This window comes from Ambystoma mexicanum, chromosome 14 (assembly GCF_040938575.1).
Source record: "Ambystoma mexicanum isolate Mex_15411 chromosome 14, UKY_AmexF1_1, whole genome shotgun sequence".
Lineage (NCBI taxonomy): Eukaryota > Metazoa > Chordata > Amphibia > Caudata > Ambystomatidae > Ambystoma > Ambystoma mexicanum.
This window is the reverse complement of record NC_090940.1, coordinates 182,427,249-182,447,593: the sequence shown is the minus strand read 5'-3', so window position 1 is coordinate 182,447,593 and position 20,345 is coordinate 182,427,249. Positions and strand designations below refer to the sequence as shown.

At 43.1% G+C, this 20,345-nt stretch overlaps 1 protein-coding gene across 4 annotated transcripts in view; it reads right to left on the bottom strand.

Annotated features, from left to right (window-relative positions):
* Positions 1-701: 701 nt before the first annotated feature.
* Positions 702-20,345, bottom strand: part of SMOC1 (SPARC related modular calcium binding 1) — a 445,428-nt gene continuing 425,784 nt past the window's right edge. For all 4 annotated transcript variants that reach the window (XM_069638879.1, XM_069638877.1, XM_069638878.1 and 1 more), the window contains 4 exons: positions 15,622-15,727; positions 6,565-6,812; positions 5,052-5,103; positions 702-890 (listed from right to left, as the gene is read on the bottom strand). In XM_069638879.1, coding sequence (XP_069494980.1) covers positions 5,093-5,103; positions 6,565-6,812; positions 15,622-15,727 — 365 coding nt within the window. In that variant the 3' untranslated portion in view covers positions 702-890; positions 5,052-5,092. The remainder of the gene's footprint in view (positions 891-5,051; positions 5,104-6,564; positions 6,813-15,621; positions 15,728-20,345) is intronic.

Here is a 20,345-nt window from a genome sequence, read left to right as displayed (position 1 = left end):
CTTAGCTCTTGCACTATCTGAAATGTCATCAGGCCGCGTACGATAGTTAATTTCACATCCTTACTGTTCATGGCCTGTAAGAATGTCGTTGTATTTTCCCTTGTTCCCTTCCTTGCCTTGAAGCGCTTTGAAACACATTGTGTATAGGTGCTATATAAATAAACTATCATATCATATCATATCATATCATATCATACACCACAGCTACCTCATCTGTGTGCGGCTGAATGCCCCTATTCACTGGTTTGCATACTGCTTCTCTTCATAGTTGCATGTTCTACTCGTTTTAAAATGTTCTTTATTTTTTTTGGTTGGGATGACAATAAGAAGAGGAGTTGCAATGTAATTGTGAATTTCCCGAATACATCCCCGAAAGAGGGGGTATGCCAGCACTTTATGTTTAGTGAAAAAGTCCCCATTTGAGGATTCTGGATATGTTTTGAACTGTGAGTAAAACCCATTCCAGGGAACCCAAAATGTCAACTGGATCGCTTCAGGGTACTGCATTGCAGCACGTCAAAATAGGAGTAGCACCATTTAAAGAAAACCTGTTTTTGTTTAAAGTGAATAATTAATCATAGTTAAATGGAGATCACTGTAAAGGAACAATGCAGCCAGCACATGGGCCTGGGAAATCATGGACATGTTTGCATACAGCATAAAACATGTGTGCGGCGGGATATCACTAACGGATCAGTAGCTTGTTCAATAAGTTTTATCTTTATTTTATTGCTTTTCTCCATAATATATCATTTAACAAAATGCAAAAATATTACAAAAGTGCAAATATTTGTGACGTTTCTTCTTCTAGCATGGGAGTTGCTATTCTTTATTCCTTCTCATATATTGCCATCTTGTGCTGAGGCTCCTCTAGACAAAATGGCCGCCAACTGCAGAGAAAGAAAACAATGTTAATTAGCAATGTGCAGCTCCTAGCAGCACTGGTGTGTATTCTAAGACACATTTTGTACAAATTAATATTTATTAGAATGATCGGTTCTCATTTTCTGCATCTAAAATCCTTTATAGCAGCCTCTGCCAATGAAAGTGAAAATAGCACCAATCATATTTATTTATTTTTTATTTTGAACCATTGACACGCAACATTTCAAGTTGGCAGAAAATCGTTCACGCTCCCAGCACCCCGTCTGCTGGTCAATCTCCCATTACACGTTCACGCCACATTTCTCCTATTCAAGAAAAAACTGGAAAACCATTCTTTTTACTTTTCAGGATCTAAATATATCCTCTACAACATTGTCTGCCCCAGCATCCAATGCCAGGAGACCATTTACAATTGATTCCAGATTAGGAATACATTACAGTAGCCGGGGAGATTCAAGGAAATTGTGTGACTCTGATTGCTATGAAAAATATGCAGATATTAACAAGACTCAAACGTGACCAAGATCCCCTTATTGCTTCTTTCAGAGGCTTTGTTACCTTCAGACCACCGGTTTAATTGGATCTACTAGAAGAGGGGGACGTGCCAAAAAGTGCTTCGGCAGCAATCAGCCGGAGAGCAATCTGGAGTATCATTGACCCTGCGGTCCTGTGAGTGAGCCTATCCCCTTTGGCAAGTGCATTAGAGCTAGACGTAATTGAAAGTCAAATGAAGACTTTGAAAGAGAATGCACACATGATACAGAATACATTTCTAAAATGAGGATACTCCAGATCAGTATTGCAGAAAGCCTCTACATGAGCACATTCATGAGAAAAACAACAAAATATACAATATGCCTAAAAAGCACTGGACTGTTTTTAATTTTGATACTGATCTGAAACATTTCATTCAATAAACACCCTTTATAGTACATAGCAGAGCTTAGAAATTACAACACATTGTAAGTCCTGGTCCCCTGGAAAGATGTCCTACAGTGAATACATCATGGTTAAGAATTTTACCAAAAGGATTCCATAAATGTGGTCACTGCAAAATGTGCAATTATACGTTAGACAAAGAAACTTCTATAACTGAACATTAAGGTAGAATGTAAACCATTAGTCAATTCATCAACTGCAACAGTACCCATGTGGTTTATGCCATACAAAGTATTTGCAATAAACTATAAATAGGAAGTACCATAACACAGTTACACTTTAGAACGTATGAACATATACGATCTATTCATATCAATTATAGAAGATATCCCTTAGCAGTGCTTTGGATAGAGAATCATGTCGCAGGAAATATTCAAAACATACATGTTATTTGACTCAAGAGAGTCATGATGAAAGAAAGGAAAGGGAACATAGAAGAATGTTTACGACAAAAGCTAATATATATATATTTTTATTTCAACTCCACTGAGCATGGATTAAAAAGAGATCCTGAACTACACAATTTTTAGGAGAAATAAAGAGCACATGGAAAAAAAAGAAGAGACCTTTATGAACAACTAGGTCAATAATTTGAGTTCTATTCAATATTCAAGGTTCTATTGAATATAAACTACTAATAATAATATTGTTCATGAGTACTGCAAAAGTGGTTACCATGAACCATGGATAATTTCATGATTACCGGTAACCATGGAATTATCATTTATATCTACGAAGGAACAATTTAACATTGTAAAGAAATTATGAATTGAAAGTCATTAATGAAAACCATCTGTATATTTACTTTTGCCCTTTAAGTTTAATAACTAAATAATCTTTGTGGGAGGAAACCTGAGGAACCTGAGTATCTAAAACAAGAGGGCTAAGATAACTGTATGATGTATGATGTTTTCATTATAAATTGCCCGCCAGGTTTAAGGACTTAAAGAACAGGGAGAAAGAATCTCACCTCCATCTTTTTATGACACCTGATCGTTGACCCTAGATAGCAGGCTAGTGAAATCAGTAACAAAAAGTACAACATGTAATACATTTTTTTTATGAATTGAAAGAAAAATATTAAGAACCACCTGTGTATTTACTTTTGACCTGTAACATAAGTTAGCTGTATGTAGTTGCCATCAAAAGATGGCCACCAGTTTTAAGTACTCCAAAAGCAGGTAGAAATAGTCCTTCTTTCATTTTTATTTGACACATAATCACTGATCACACAAAAGCAGAAACAAAATGCACTGTATCTAGTTAGTCCTACTTTTATTTTTACTTGACACATGATCACCAACCACATAAAAACAGACACAAAATGGTACCATGCTCTCTACAGAATGTGATCTCTATCTGTCTGACACACCACATGTCAATGCCAACAAGCTAGTGGGTAGAACTCAGTAGTAAAAAAATATAACTTTTTTTAAGAATTGAAAGAATATTAGTGAGAAGCATATGTGTATTTATTTTTGTCCTGTAACTTAAGAAACTAAACAATATTTGCTGGCGGAAACTTGAGTGCCAAAAACATGAGGTATAAATATCGGTATGATGTTTCCAGTAAAATATGGCTGCCAGATTTAAGGACTCCAAAAACAGGGAGAAATGATTCTACTTTCATTTCTAATCAACACATGATCACCAATCACATAAAAGCAGAAACAAAATGGTGCCATGTTCTCTACAGAACCAGTTTGTTTCAATGCCAACAGGCAAAGTTGAAGAATTAAGCACTATAGATGAGACTTAGATCTTGATTTGTACCTCATTCTTTAATAGTATTCATAAATATACACATTTTAAATACTCCGCTTGGAGAACATTGAGTATCTATAGTATTAGATATTCATATATATTGTACTTCACAGAACTAAACATACCTATAAATTTGGTCATAGAACCTCAAAATAAGTGACATTTTGAAGAAAGTTGTAAAATAATTATAAATATAGTACATTTTGAGTTGTGTGATTCATACATTTTTATGAATGAAGTACAAATAATTATTTTGTAGCACCAGAAATCTATATATATTATAAATCTTATAATAATAACAAGGAGCCAAAAATAGATGTTAATAACAAGTATCATGAACGAAATCAGTGAGACAATTTAAGTGAACTACATGAATTAGGATTCAAAAGCTATAATTATAATTAATTTAGCTAATTCATTATATTAAATTGAGTTTAATATAATATGAAAACATCACTTAAAAAAGATTAACTCTAAATCGTTTTTCTTTTTCTCTTTTTATATTTCCTGTTCTTCCCTTATTATTTTCTTGTTTAAACAGTTTGTAATTTTTAAAATTCCAGCCCTGAAAAGCTAACACATTGTACTAGAACTCAGTATACGTTTCGATTTTGCTTATTAATAATAGAATGTATATGTATATACTTATGAATTTATGTTTTTGTGCTTATGCTTGAAACACATTTTGATTGAGCGGTTCAACTTGTTTATCAACAATTGACCTATGATTTTTTTTTTTTTTTACAAATTAATCATTCAGATGGGTTCAGCTTATTGTAATGTAGTTTTATTAAAATCATTAGTGTTGTGCAATGTTGAATGTATGAATAGTTCTATAATGTATATTGCATTCCTGCAAGTAAAAAGATCAAATCGATATTTCTTGAGCAGTAGGAAAATATTGTTTCCATGGCCTCATAATAAAAACACTTATCAAACATCACTGCCTACCCCTACAAGCACATACCACCATTAATGCCAACTGCATCATTTGGAAAGCTGTCACTATGCAAAGTCCTTCTTTCTGGTAGACAAAGTAACTGTCTATGTGGCCAGCATCCTGCCAGACTAGAACAGCAGTAATGTAAAAAAAAAAAGGAATAACTTGGAAATCAATATTCTCAACCTAATCCTCAAAACTCTGGAACCTCATATGCATCGTCATCAGACTCACTCATATCCTCAGAAAAGACAACAACACCCTCCTCTTCAAGGAGCACCCTCATTGCAGTCCATAAGCCTATACCCACCCCAAACCCACAAACCCAGTGTCCCTTTTGACATCCACTCTTTACATCTCACCCTGTTCCACCCCATGACACCTCTCAGCAATGTTGCATGTTCCCCACTAACTGTGCATGTTAACTAATCCCTGCTGCTGTAAGTGGTCTGCAGATCATAAGTGGTATGGCCTAAGGACAGTTCTCCCCTGCGATCATCAAATGTATGCAAGTAACTCCTACCTCTGTGCCGCACTCGCTGCTTCCCAAAGGTAGGCTCATGCTCATTTAATACCTAAAACGAAAGAAATAAAATAAAATAAAGAACAGTTTTTGTTGCACAACAAACATTCTGTGGCATGTAATTATAGTTTATGGAGTCACAACCTGCAGGAACACACCGTCATTTTTAGTGGAGGCTGCTTACGCCATTGGTACATGGGCGGTGTGGGGCTAGAGGTGATGGCAGTGGGGGGGAGGGGTTGTGGAGCTGGTGAATTGGTAGCAAGCTACCTCTCCTTGGCCACTGATCTTCGCTGGCTACCCAGCAAAGACTGCCCTGTGAAACTCAGTTTTATGAGGATGCCAGGGTCATGCAGCTTCTGGTGGCCCAATGACTAGCCGGTGAACAAGTGGATGCCGGGAGAGGATTAAGAGAGAAGGAGAAAGGCAGTGGAGAACGTGGTCAAGGAGGGGAAGCATGAACATAGACCAAATTACTGCAACCAAATGCTGACCAATGGCTGTCTTTCCTGGGATCCCAGCATCTTCATTATCAAGGTCAGGTCACACGGGGGAGCCTTTAACGGGGTCTAAGGTCTGGTCAGTGCTCTGCCTTGTTCATACGACCACGGGTGGTTCAATGAGATGCCTGTAGGCACAGCGATACTGGGAGGGAGGAATGGAAGTGGAGGAGCAAGTCCGGAGACGGTGTGGACGAAGTCGAGAAGCAGGTCAACGTCCTTTGCTGCAGTCTCTCCACTCCATACTACAGTCAGGTCAAAGCTTTGCAGAAAGACAATACTTTCCAATAACTAAAAACATTCCTGGTGGGTTTAAATATGCCCCTTTATGTGCCAACATATTTTTGGGCAAATAGGAACTAGTGCATATCTGGCAACAACTGTCTTGAACAATAAACCCAAGTGCTATAATGGTTGGCAATTATCAACAACATCCTTTTAATTTAAGATGGCCCTGCAATACAGCTAAACAAATATATAGGGGTTCATTATAAGTGAGCCGGTCTGGAATTAAGGTGCCGGTACCAACGTTACTGGGCATCTTTTCCGGTCCGGCTCACTCTGTGTTTGCTGGTAGGGTCTATGAACTACTGGCAGGCCTGACCTGCTGGTAGGTTGCTCTGTGGGATGTAAAACACTCAACAGGACCCCAGTAGCGTTTGATATCCTCCTCTGATACGGCGCGGGAGCAAACACGGCATTAAGGTCTGGCTGAGTGTGTTACAGTCCACAGAGAGAAGGAGCTGTTTTAGCTTTTAGTTCTCACATTCCTCGTTTTTCATGATAACAGCACAGCGAAATGCAATACAGACACATGACTTGCATCCCACATTTCAGAAACTCCAATGTTTCAACCAGGTATTGAAATGCAGAATACATTAAAAGGTTGATTAAATTGGGCTTGTATATCGAGCTTCATGCTGGAGTCCAGCCTCTAAGTGCAGCACCGGGTATCGAACCCATGCTGCTCAGCGTTGTAGACCAGCTTTTCCATGGCGACTTGAGAAACTCACCTGCTTCCTTGCTGACTCCTAAGCAGCCTTTCAGCTCCTGTAATGAGATGGACTTGTCTTTGTTCAGGTCACAGAACTCAGTAAAGCGCCGGGCACATTTCTTGGGCTTGGCTTTCCGCTTGACGTAGCGCTTGAAGGGCTTCATTTCCCGCTTGTTGATGTCATTGCTCTGGTTGCTGTCCAGCTGCAGGAAGTACCAGTGCACCACCCGCTCCTCGAGTGTGTGGCTCGGGTCTGGCTCGGAAACTCTGAGGGCAAAATCAGGATCCAAAGAAACACTCGTTTATTGACTTGGTTTTCAAGTCTCAAAATATCAGGCCGTGAAATCCATTTTCACTTCCCAGCAACTTTGTGCAGTGGAGGATAAAAATAAAAAGAAAATTTTCAGCAATTCACATAACCAATGAAATGTAGTAGTGTAAACCTTTGAACTAACGAATCAACGTGTTAAATACATATTGTACATGATAGAGACCTGGGAAGGCAGACAGCTGCTTTCCAGCAAAACCTGGCGGAGAAAAGAATGGAGACTGTGGCCAGTCAAGGAAATATGGCCATTAGCAGGACTGAACATTGTTGGAAAGCACCACTTACTTGGTGTGAGAAGAGGTGGTTGACTGATTGTGGCTCTGTTATGTTTTAAATTCCAGGAGTGGACATTGGGCCACAGGATGTTGAGGCTGTGTTGGGCGACACGCTTAGGCTTGGAACACATGGAAAGGGATCAATGTCCTTTGATAATCCGCAAGTAGACTTGATCTTTTGGTTAGCTCCAACTGCACAACCCCTACAACTGTTCGACACCTATTCATTTTGATGAACAGTTGCATATTGGGTCATCCCAGTTGGTGGCCATGTGCAACTCCTCTACCGCCTCCCCAAAACCGGATCCTGCCACCTCTCTCCTATGTCCTTTTATCTCTCCTCCTCCACCCTCAGTTCTGTCTTCCTTCCAGCGGGTGCATCCTGAACCCCTATTTTCTACCCCTAATTCCCCCCGCACTCCCCCACCCACCACCTCTGTGCTGAACCAACCCCCTCCTCAGCCTGTTAGTTACTCACCCCTTATGACATCCCTTCTGTCGTAGCGTCTCCCAAAGCCCCCAACTTCCCGGTTCTTCTTTCCCCCATCCCCTCCCCCTGGGCTAATCATGTGCCCCTCCACCTCCTCTTACCCCTGCTCCCTCCCCACCTTACATGCATAACCTTCATCATGCATCACCCCCGCCCCTTCCCACTCTGACCCCCTCCTTATTGCAAGTATTTCTTTCAACTATGAGTTGGGAGTCTTGCAATAGACCAAATACCATGGAAAAACCTAACATTAACATTGATGTACATGGGCGGCCACCCAGAGGCATTGCTAGGGGTTGTCTGGGGGGGCTATAGCCCCAGGTCTTTTGGTTGTAGCCCCAGAGAGACCCTCAGGGGCTACAACCAAAAGGCTAACTAGCCCCCAGTCCCGACAGTCCTGACATTAGTGTAGCCGCGGATCTTTGCCAGACCTAGCAACACCCGGGCCATGTAAGGTAGCAGTGTACAGGCAGGATTACATCCTTTGGTGCGCCGGCATGGAGAGTAAGGATCTGTGGTCATGTTGGGGAAAGCATGCCATGGACAGACCGTAGTGGCAAGCTGCAGTACAGTACACCAAGCAAAACAGACATAATGATTGTGAAGGTGCTGAGGGCCTGCAGAAAATCCATCCATGTCATATCCAAAGGATTTAGTCAATGCTTGGTTACTGGGCATGGTCCATGCCACTGGGCCAGGAGATTGACTGTCAAGGTTGATAGCATCACTGGGACTTTGTTACCCATTTGGACCATTCTGAGAAAGACCTGGCAATCACAAATCTGCTTCTACCTATCCTAGGCTTTCCACGTGCGCTTGTTGACCAACTCTCACACCTGCAACAGTCTTCCTTTAGGTCGTTGAAAGAACTACATTGTGTTCACACCAGTAAATTCTGGACCCTCCCAACTCTCCCAACTCTCCATTATCATAGCCAGCACATCTCAGAGTGCTCTACTGTATACCTGCTCAAGCAGAGAAAAGCCGCCAGGTGATTGCTGGGTGTGCAAGACAGTGAATAACGCTAGATACAGCCGGTCATGCTTCAACCCTCCTCAAAAGGTTTTTCGATGTCTATTTATACAACGTTTTGCTAATCCATTTCACTTAGATTTCTAATGTGTAAAAAGGATTTTGCCTTATCCGTGAGGCGGGTCTTATAGGAGGAGGCCTGATCCATTGTAAATAGTTTGGAAATCCTACCGTGGTAAAGTAAGGGACCAGATGCCTTGGAATTTGCTGAGTGGTAATGCTCTAAATAGGGAAAGCGTCAGGATATTTGGTAGCATAGTCTGTGACCACCAGGATAGAGATTCATAGCTTTCGAGGAGCTTGGGCATCCCATAATATCCATCATTAGGTGGTAAAAGGGGATGCAAACAGTAGGGAGGGTGTACGCGTGCCCACCCAACATCAATGTGGGAATTCTTCTGGCAAGTTGGGAAAGGTTCACAGAACTGCTTCGTTTGTTGGTAGATCCCCATGCCAGTAAATGTGACTAGGACCTGCTTCTGGGAAGTACCAGTGCGCTGGTGCCCAGCTGTGAGGTGTGAATAGGCTAGTACTTGTCTGTTTGTGAGGGGTGGGTACCAGCATCTGATATCTTGTAATGCCGTCCCTCTGGGCATTATTCTGAGCCCTAGTACCTGTATCTTTTAATACTGTACCCCATAGCATTATTCTGAGCCCTAGTATCTGTATCGTGTAATGCTGTCCCCCAAGGCATTATTCTGAGCCCTAGTATCTGTATCTTGTAATTCTGTCCCCCTGGGCATTATTCTGAGCCCTAGTATCTGTATCGTGTAATGCTGTCCCCTTGGGCATTATTCTGACCCCTAGTAGCTGTATCTTGTAATGCTGTCCCCCTGGGCATTATTCTGAGCCCTAGCATCTGTATTGTGTAATGCTGTCCCCCTGGCCATTATTCTGAGCCCTAGTATTTGTATTTTGTAATGCTGTCCCCCTGGGCATTATTCGGAGCCCTAGTATCTGTATCTTGTAATGCCGTCTCCCCTTGGCATTATGTTGAGGCATATTATATGTTTCTTTTAATACTGTATCCCATAGCATCATTCTGAGCCCTAGTATCTGTCTCTTGTGATGCTGTCCCCCTGGGTATTATTCACAGCCCTATGCAATCGTTCCTTTCTCTCTAAACAATTAAGTCCCTGCTTCGTGGGGGATACTGCTGAGTAATGAACTACTTCAAGGCATGGCAGAGAGGCAAGCCATTCTTTTTAGCTGACGCACATTTTGAGGATATTCTTGGCTCTTTGCGTCCTTGGGGGTTTAAGTCGTATCCTGTTTCTGTCCTTACCTTCTTCTTTAGCAGAACTGAAAGGGTGGGTAGAGCCACACCCTTCTCCTCTGCACAGTCTGGCTCAGCTTTAGTACTTCCTCTACATCAGGGAGTAGAATTGACTTGCGTATTAGTTGTGCTGCTGGGTCGCGTATCTATGCAGGGAAGGGCGGATGCCTGATTGAGCAGCAACACTTGTGTTGCCCCCCTGTAATTCTGTCTAAGGCCCCAGCTCCAGAATGAATCTCATGATGGTGGCAAGCCCCCGACTTGGGGGCGACCCACCGGTACACGTCCCCATGGTGGGCAATCCCAAACCCTAGATGCCCCAGCACCCGTCCCTATGAGGAAGAGCCTTGTTTTCACGGCTATACAGGTCCTATTCTGCTACACAGGGGGGGCTAGCTCTCTGGAAGAGCAGCTAGTGGTGAGGTCCCAATCACTGCGGACCCCTTGATCGGATTCTTATGGTGCCTCTTCTAACACCATATGTCACATCCAATTGATCAACAGATATGTTGAGACTTAGAAGGTTTGGTTCAAAATGGTTCATTTTACAACAAAAGCATGTAAAGGTCTGTGTGTGGACTTGGTGTAAGAAAGGGAACAGCCGAATAAACCAACCTATTCCAGCTTGCTTCTGGAGCAGAATCTATCCATGTGCCTCTCTGTTCCCTCCCTCCAGTGGTGAAATGAAAGTCACTCACAGTCTATGGGGTTCAAGTGTTCCCTGCACCTCTTTCTTATCTTAGCGGCGTGATTACTCTTTCGTCATCTGGTCAGATATGGGGCATCCACGTGGCCTCTTTCATCTATCAGGGTTTAAGGGGCCATAGGTCATTGATACCATTTCCACATCTGGGTAAGGTGGTGTCAGACCTCAGTGGGCTTGTGTACGGTGTGGCCCAGGCCCTGGGTGCAGGTGGCAGACTCTGCCAATCTCTGGAAGTTCTCCATTGCCAGGTGTTATGTCCACAGGGACCTCTGCACATCTCTTCTGTCTTCTGGCCTGATCTTCTCTCCTCGCCTACCTGCTCTTGTGCTTCGTCCTGTTTCCTTCTCCATGCCTGCCACAATTGGGCCCTCTTCCACTCCCGTCTTAGCTTCCTGCTCTCGCTATCTTCCTTTACTGCTTTCAGCTGCTTTTCCCTCCTCCATTTGGCTCTGCGCTGTCTTTGTGCTAATCTCATTTCCTCCTCTAACTCCTTCCCTTCTATCCTCCTCTTTACACTTCTGCACTTCTCTTTAACCTCCTCCTGAGATTAAATTTTCTTTTTAGTCTCCTATATCGCACTCTTTTCATTCCCACTACTCTTAGTTTCATCACGTTGCTTCCTCCTTTATGCTCTCGGAATCTGACCCTCCTTTATTGCACTACCCCCTACCCTCTAAGCATCTCTATCTTCTTTTCTGGTCTTTGCACTCTCCTCTCCTCACTCTCTTGCCCTTCTCTACCGCAGCAGTCGGTGTGCATCCGCTAGCTGAATACTCGCTCTCCCCTCTTCCCCCCGGTGCTCACATGAGCATCATTGCTCAGACTGAAATGCTGGGCATCGTTATACAAGCACAGACCTGTCCTCAGTACAAGCAAATGTGGGACCATACCCTGCTGCAAAGTCCAACAAACTGAGTAGCGGGATTTGAACTTTTACGTCTAATGTATTCAAATGTTATCCTGCAGCAGTTTCAGGTTTAAAAGGCAGAACGATTGGGGACCAAGTGTTGCCCTTTACAGAACAATTTTCAAAGGAAATTGACTTTAAAGGCCTATTTTACGGGAAATTCTGAAGGGTCACTAATTAATTATTCCAAAACTTCAGAATCTGCTGAGCGAGCCTGACAGTCCACCAGGGAGACCGGGGGTGAAGGTGATGAGCCGTGCCCAGGAATCCTTCAAAGGAATTTCATAAATATTGCTTCAGACAGTGAAGTTTACACTGCAATGTCTCCAATAAAGTGGTGACAAGGCTGTAGGTAGATCATACATTACATGTGTGGTGTATGACATGTTCCATCTTTTAAAAGAAAACAAAATGTCAGGAACGCCCTTCACTTCTACCCCACATGTCTTTTCCCATCTAACCCTACCCTTCAACATGCATTGTCAGTCTGTAGGGTCTGTTATGATATCCCCCGGACTGCCAAAGTAATGAATAGGGTGGGCAGGTGCCACCTTGATACAGTGGATATTCGCCCCGGGGTGCAATTTAGAGAGGATCCCTTTTTGCCACTGCTTGGTCCCCATCATTAGGAAGCGGCAATCAAAGTGCCACTCTCATGAAAATCATTGGGGGTCTGGATCTCCCCCAAAGCACTGGTCCCGTAGTGCAGTCCAGTGTTGGACGCTTGCCCCTGCCAAAAACCCCTTGTGAGACTCTGCAAGGTAATGCTGATGGATCCAGCAGCACTGCCTAAGACAGGGTCGTCCAACTCCGGGTCTCGAGGGCCGGAATCCTGCCAGTTTTTCAAGATACCACTAATTAATTTTCATAAAATACATTTGCATACACGAAATCTAAATGTATGCAAATTTTTTTCACATGAATATTAATTAGGGATATCCTGAGATTCCGGCCCTCGAGACCTGGAGCTGGACAATCCTGGAAGCTGACCCAACTCTCCAGAGCCGTAAAGGAGAATGTTCTCCTTTAAGGGAAATGATTTCCATGAATTTGATGATCGTAGCAAGTGTTTTGATTCTGTTGCTGATTTACTAGATACTTCAAAGGACTCCAGTCAGTGGGTTGGCAGGACATGTTTGTTTGTTTGTTTGTTTGTTTGTTTATAGCGCGCGCCAGACCCGAAGGATCCGGGCGCGTGGTTAACTCCACAGTTCTACTTATAATTGGATCTCATTTCATGACTCCCCAATCACTGAAGGTTTGTTGCTGGACCAAGAGTTGCCTAGGCATTGACACGAAGCAAAAGATTCCCACGCCAGGGATACAATGTTCATATTTCCCCTCGGGGCTCATTGAAACAATGCATTTCAGAGCCTTTCCATTATATATTCCTATCCTACCCAGTAAATCACACGCTGAAAACATCAGTGAGCTCAGCACACGAAAGGCAGTGCTAGAGAGGATTAGGGGAGAACGATTCACATTAAAGGGGGCAGAAGCCAATTAAAGAGTTGGCCCAAACTCTTTAGCCCAAAGTAGCGTCAGGTGCATTAAGGGAGAACAGCTAATCGCAGCCCTAAGAAAGTTACAGGCATCACGTGCAGACTATCATTAGGAAACCCACACAGGGGGAGGGGGTAAACACTTCAAGTGAGGCAGAGTGGGGTTTGGTTTAGGAGTAGCAGGCTCATGTTTGTAGAATGATTGAAGCTGGAGATCAGTGGGAAAAAGGGGTGGTGAGGTGAAGGAGAGTGGACAGGGGGTAGGAGTTCAGAGCAGGAATAGGGTCAAGCAGGAGTTAGTGACATCAGAGAGTGAGTTGAAAAGAGGAGGTGGTGAGAAGCAAGGAAGTAAGAGAAAATGTGGTGAATACATGTGTAGTAGGACAGTTGCATGCGGAGGGGGAAACTCTATAACAGGAATAGCAGGTGAAAGCTAGGGTGCAGGAGGAGGTGGTGAATTCCAAGGGGAAGAAGAAGGTAGCAACATCAGAGAGTTGAAGTGATATGAGGAGGTGACATCATAGAGAGAGAGAGAGAGAGAGAGAGAGAGAGAGAGAGAGAGAGAGAGCGAGAGAGCGAGAGAGAGCGAGAGAGATCCAATTGTAGTGGAAGAAAGAGCAACACGAGGAGGAGTTGACAGGAGAGGTAGAAGCAAATGTGGAAATGAGGAGACTGGAAGGCTGACATCAGGAGGAGGTAGGACAGGGAAGATAAACACACCAGGGATGAGGAAAGGACCCAGTAGCAGAGACAATATCAATGCCTAGTTAACAAGCGCAGACACGTTCCAGCAGACATGATTGACCTTAGGCAAGATCAATTGGTGAGCAGAGGAATGAGGGAGAATCAGGGCGTTTATTATGAGTTCAGAGAGGTGGTCAAAGTGAAACCAGGAGGAAGCCCAGGTATAACCCTGACACTCTTCTATAGCTCTCCCTACAGGCTAAGTCCACTTACCCGTCTGCTCGCAAGGCTTAAACCCATAGTGAGTTTTGGGGTCTAGGATTTCCGGAAAGCATGCATCATGTTCAGACAAAGGGGCTGTGCCACCTCGAAGCTCGCAACACTAGGAAGGGCTGGAGAAAACATTTTCAGACGGTATGAACAGGCATACTTGGTTCTGAGGTCAGGAAGAGGCAATGGGCATTGGGCGGGTGTCTAGGTGGAAAGGGGCACCGATCCTAACCTTGACAGAGCCAGCTTGTCTATTGTTTTGTTTAAGAAGATCCCATTTTTGTTTGAGTTGCCCATTCTTGCAATATTCCCTTCAATGAAATTAGTGAAACTGAACTTTCGGTCTTGGTGCACTTCTTGGTCCCAGTCACTGGGTGACAGATCATACAGAAATATCATTATATATTCCATAACATGCCTCGCTAGAAGACAATCAACAACCACCATAGCCAGGAAGCCAAATAATGGTCCCGTCCTTCAGCGACCAGTGTTCCCACATCAGCACGAATGATCACGAAATCATTAGCAGGAAATCTACTGTGAATGCAATCATTTCACCCCAGCGTGCTATTTTCTGGCAGACTCTCATGTTGTAGCCAAGTACGAGCTCTTGAGTTTTGATAATAAGCTGCTTTTCATTCCCCAACATCAGCTTGACTTACCTGATTGTTACTAATCCACTTCTGCCCCATGTGGATAAGATACTGGCTCACATGCAATGTGCTGCCTTTTATGCCCATGTGCTGCCATCATAGGTTGCAGCTCTGTCTCATATGCGACAGTTCAATATACATTCCCTTGATAAACTCACGCTGTACATGGGCTCTTGCACATGGCTGAGGATTTCCCCAGACGCCAATGGACCCCACTTATTTGTCTAATTTCTGCCAAATGTATCCTGCCACACCTGCATGTGCCCTGGGGATGCTCCAATCTCCCAGGTGTTACCTTACATGCCCAGGTACTCCATACCCAGGTGCAATCACTAATTTCCAGGGGCATCTTCCATGCCTGTCCTTCTTTAGGGTGACCAGATGTCCCGGTTTGGCGGGGACGGTCTCGGTATTTAGTACTCTGTCCACCTTTCTCAAGATTATGCTCCCATTGGAAATTGCAGTGCCCCCGGTTTTTTTTTGTAGTAGGTCTTCATGGCTGGCAGGCAGGAATGCACAATCTTGCACAGAAGGAATGCTGCATTTTTCAACTTCAGATAGTGTTAGTTTGTGATACATTCATGATAATATGTGTTTCTTTTAACAGTAACACTTAAACCACCCTCTCCTCCAAATGTTACTTAAGTGTAGTGCCTTGATAGCCACTTTCAAGAGTTAGTCCTACTTTTATGTTAGTTGCCCTGTCCCGGTTTTTTACTTTTTAAATCTGGTCACCCTACCTTCTTCCCCTTTCTAGGCTCTCCCTCGAATGCCAGGATCAGCCTGGCACCCAATCCTACGCCCCCACCCCCGCATATACACATATGAAAGCACAGCGTTGCACAGACACACCTTACAGCCCCTCAGGGCCACAGTTCTCGCTCGAGAGTTACACCGTGCCCACCACCGACGTCATCGGCTTTTAAACTTTATCTCTTAAATAGTGTACTCACCTCCCCCCACCAGCTGGGACGGCAGAGTTAATTGAATGTACCATGTCCGTTGTGAGTGCATCCAGCAAACTGGTGATAAACTCGATTTTCTTTCCTTCTGAGCAGCCTGTGATTAGAAATAATGTAAAAAGACAAACATTTCACTTTGTGTGAATTATAGCAATTAATATTGAAGTCCATCCACATGGTTCACGCAGCAACCGTGGCGCTGGACTGATGCTCTGTTCGGATGAAAGCGAAGCGCAATGAACCACTGAGGGCAATAAAATAGGGGTGTCGAGGGTGGGCATGTGGCCCCTTTATCTCAGCTATAGATCACCACTCTCCGTTAGCCAGCCAACCTGAAGGGGGCCAAACCTCAAGGCTGTAAGGATGAGTCTGAAGCAGGGTTTTCTTGTCTGTGTGTGTGTTTTGGGGGAGGACATGGGTGATAGGTGCTGCTTTGGGCAACTGGGGATGAAAGTGTGTTTGTCACAAAATGTGCCTGGTCACTGGCTGTTTCCTGCCCTGTTTCAGGTCCTGATGTGCTAGGCTTATTTGTTGAATCCTGTGCCCCCTCCTTTAAGCACCCACTCTAATCTGCTATTTGGGACCTTTGTGCTGCTGTTATGGTATGTTACATTATGCTTTGTCTGCTAAGCTACACTACATCATGTTTTTACAGTACCTGACTACCTCACCACTGCCAATTGAATGCTTTATTAGTAGGGGGGTTTGGGGTAAGGGTATATTTTCTATTGGTTTTTGGGGGTAGTGGGGGCCGAGGGATGGAGGTGAAGAACGGCTGGGGGTTGGGAGTGGGCATAGGAGCTGGCCACCATAAAAAAATGCTGCAAACAATTGCAAAAAATGCAGTTTATGCTGTATGTGTTGTGCTATGTCCTACTTTGAAATGTTACACATGCTTAGGTTTGGCATGCTAAGATTTGCTTTGCTATGCTACATCATGTCATCTTAAATTGCTGGGACAGGTTATACAATATTGGCCCGTTAGACTCTATGGGCCTCTTTCAGAGTTTGGTGGTGCTGGAATAAACACCCTGTAAAATTGTGGTCAAGTAATAACTGACACTTTGCAACCACTTTCCTGCACCAGTGATTCCGGACCTTGGGTTAAACTGAAGTATTTATCTCCACAATACAGGTGGTGAAAAATCCTCCAATTTACCCTAAATAAATCGTTGGATTTCCTGTGTCAGAATTGCCACTCATAGTTAATCCAATAAAATCCCCATAGAGTGCTATTGATTTCAAAAATATGGATTAACATGACTTTACCACCACTCCTAATCCCACCGTAAATCTCCTGGACAGAAACAGTCAAATAAATAAATGATACACATAACTGGCACCTCATTTATCAAACTGGCCAAAGAAGACGTAGAAATGTAAGATGGTTGTTGACCCTGGACCCCTATTACACCCCAACTTATCTTGCTGACCTCTTTTAACAGGAGAAGGTAATCATAGCAGTCCAGGCCAAGAAGAGCCCAGCTTCAGCCCAAGAGAAATCCTGACCACGCTTGAGCTAAAATGTTCATTATACTCTAGTTTGTCAGGGATGTAGAATAGCTGCTTCCTGCGTGCCCCCGCCCCCCGCCCCTCCTCCCTGGGAAGCATTCCCTGAAGGGAAACCACCCCTAGGAAAGTAAATGCACTCCCCGTGGCATCTATTAGTAACAAGAAGACTTACAAATGGTGATCGTTGCACTATACAAATACCACTAACAAGGCAACGAACGACGGAAATAGACCCACACATTTCCCCGTATATTCAATTGTGTAATGAATGCATGTACTACCATTCGCATATTAAACACACACACACAACCACACAAGAATGCAGAACTGTGCAGTAACATCCACATGACTCGCAAAAGCTGTTCAGTGGTGCTTCTACAACCCATGAAATTTCAAATACAGCGTCTCATGTACATTGGAGGGATTTGTACAACTCTAACTTTGTACTAATAGACTTAATCTCGCTGCACTTTCCTGATGCTTGTTCACTCGCTGTAGGACTGGAACTTTGTTGTGACTCTAGGAACCTTTGCCGGTTAAAGTCTACTCAGAGGCTGTATTGACTTGCATCTGCCAGCAAATTCTATGCTTTTCCACATAGACATTTGACATACAAGGCATCCTGCTGGTTACAGAAAATGTGATTAGCAGTGTAGCGTCTAGACTAGGACTGTATAGGACAATGTAATTGGTTAGAAATTAGCTGATTGAAAACCACAATAATGATTGTAAGAAGTAGACATAAGTAGAGATTTTAAGTGGAAACTTGGAGAATTGATGGTGGCGGTGCCCTCATATATTTACCTGGGAACAGTGTTGAACTTGGATCCTTCTTTGTGCTTAATAAAATAATATTTAACCTGCAAGACTTTGAGTACATTTGGCATGGTGAGAAAGTTTGCACACTTGGTGGGGGTGGATCACATATGGGCTTGAAAAATACCTTGAGCGTGAGTTGAGGTGGGTGAAAACTATGGAGGCAAGATTATGCAGGCGCATTTTGGGATTACCCCAGTCACCTCCAGTAGAAGCGATCACGATGGAACTGGGTCAGGCCTCGCTAATTACGACCATAAGGATTAAGAGAAGTGTTCTCTTGGCTAAGATCATGAAAGATAGAGGTGAAACCTATTTTTCTTGGCATAAGGAGATGGTACGTTGCAGGATGGACCCTATAATAAAGGCACTCATTATGTTATGCATTCATTTTCTCTCACAAATAGGATGGACTATGGATAGCTTTGATAATATCTCTATATTAAAAAAAGTCATTAACAAACCATGCTTATGAATGGGGTCGAATAATGAATATTGCCTATTTGTCAATTCACAAAAAAGCCCTTTTTGTATTTTAGACCATAGATGGTTTTAATCAGAGATTAAGATATTTCCTCAGGAAATTTAGATTTGTTGCCATCTGTGATGGCGATTGGAGCTAGAGAATGAATCCCAGTTGAAAAACGAAGTTGTAGAGTATGCCAAGAAGCGATTGAATCCACCAGACACCTCCTGACCCAATGCAGAGTAGTAGAGGCCTTGTACAGAAAGCAATATGGAATATTTGAATTCACTTTTGAAAATATATATGAAGACCAATTGTGGTCATATATTTCTAGTGCTTCTTCTAGAGCTCTCTCATATGCTGCTTATTAGGTATGGAGACATGTGGAAAGCAAATATATAAAATAGAGTCTCATTGAGATGATTTGTTGTTAGAAGGACATGGCATTGCTTAAATTATTACTGTGAATTGTATAGACATGAATTGGATAAATTACATGTGTATGATGTTTTTCTCTTTTTATTGTAACATGAGGATCTTCTATATATGTTATATTTGACTATATAAGTGCAACAGTTTAAATAATTGAACCAAAACACTTTAATAAAAAAAAGATAGGCTTCTGTTTGCCCTCCATCCTCTTTGTTTGCTGTTGCGAGATAATTCTCAAAGAAGACAGGAACACCAGCATGACTGGCTCTCATACACTATACTAGTCAATCCATTCACTGAAAGTGTCAAGAAACTCAATACCCAATTTCATGTAGCCAACCTTTTGCACATAATACGTTGACTGTCATTTTCAAAACTTCTACTTCTCACCAGCACTTTCCCTTTCTGTCGTCCCCGGCTTTGCATTCTTGCTGGTCGAGAGGAGTGAGCTAGTTGTGTGATGCTATGAGGACCACAGGATAGAAGACCATATGACGCTATTAGATTTCATGAACTTGAAGGGAGCAAAGAACCTGAAGACCATTGTACCCTTCCTGTACGAGAGCTGAGGCTGCCAGATGGCATGTCACTTTCCAGCCCATTTTTTGTAATTGATGTTTGAATGATTGATCTATATTTGTGTAGCCCATAGCACACACTACCTGCAGAGTTAAGCATGAGTATTTATGTGTTTTCAGAAATTGACAGGTTGTTGTATGATACAAAAACAAGGAATTGTCTGGGAGTTGATCATACGACTTCTATTTACTCCCCAAGGTTACATGAAGCACTACCCCGAAGAGTTGTTCACCAAATCCACTCACAAGCAGAAACAGATCTCTAAAGAGAAATGTCCAGTGACCCCCTCCAATCACTAGGTCACTTAGCATTAACAACATTATTCATCTTGGTTCGCCTCCTTTCTCGCTGACAGGACACACTTTATCTCCATGCCTCTTATCAATCAGACGACACCCCTGTCAAGTATGGTGTCCTGCAAGACTCCTCCCCATCTCGACTCCTGTTGAATACCTTGGACAGATGCTTAGCAAACACAATGTCCTTTTCCACCATTACATAGATGACACACCAGTATACTGCCAAATGTTATACCCTTCACAACTTTGCACCTTCAAAACCAGCTTCTCCACCATCACCCATGGGAATAGCCACCAACTTCCTCAAACTCAACCCTTCCAAAACAAGTATCTCCTTATCTGCCCCCAGGCACAAACCCTACCTCACCTCCTGGATCCAGGATCTCACAACAGAAAACCTACACATATCCCTCTCCACACCTGTGAAATCCATTCGCTTCACGATCAAACCCCAGCTTTCCTTCACACACCACAAAGCCACTATTGATTTCCGTACAGCAATCCAAGCAGTGGTTCTCTCTAAGCTAGACTATGGAAATGCTTTCCTCACTGGATTCACCAACAGCACCCTTGTCCCCTTGCTAGACACACAAAATGCAGCAGCCAGACTC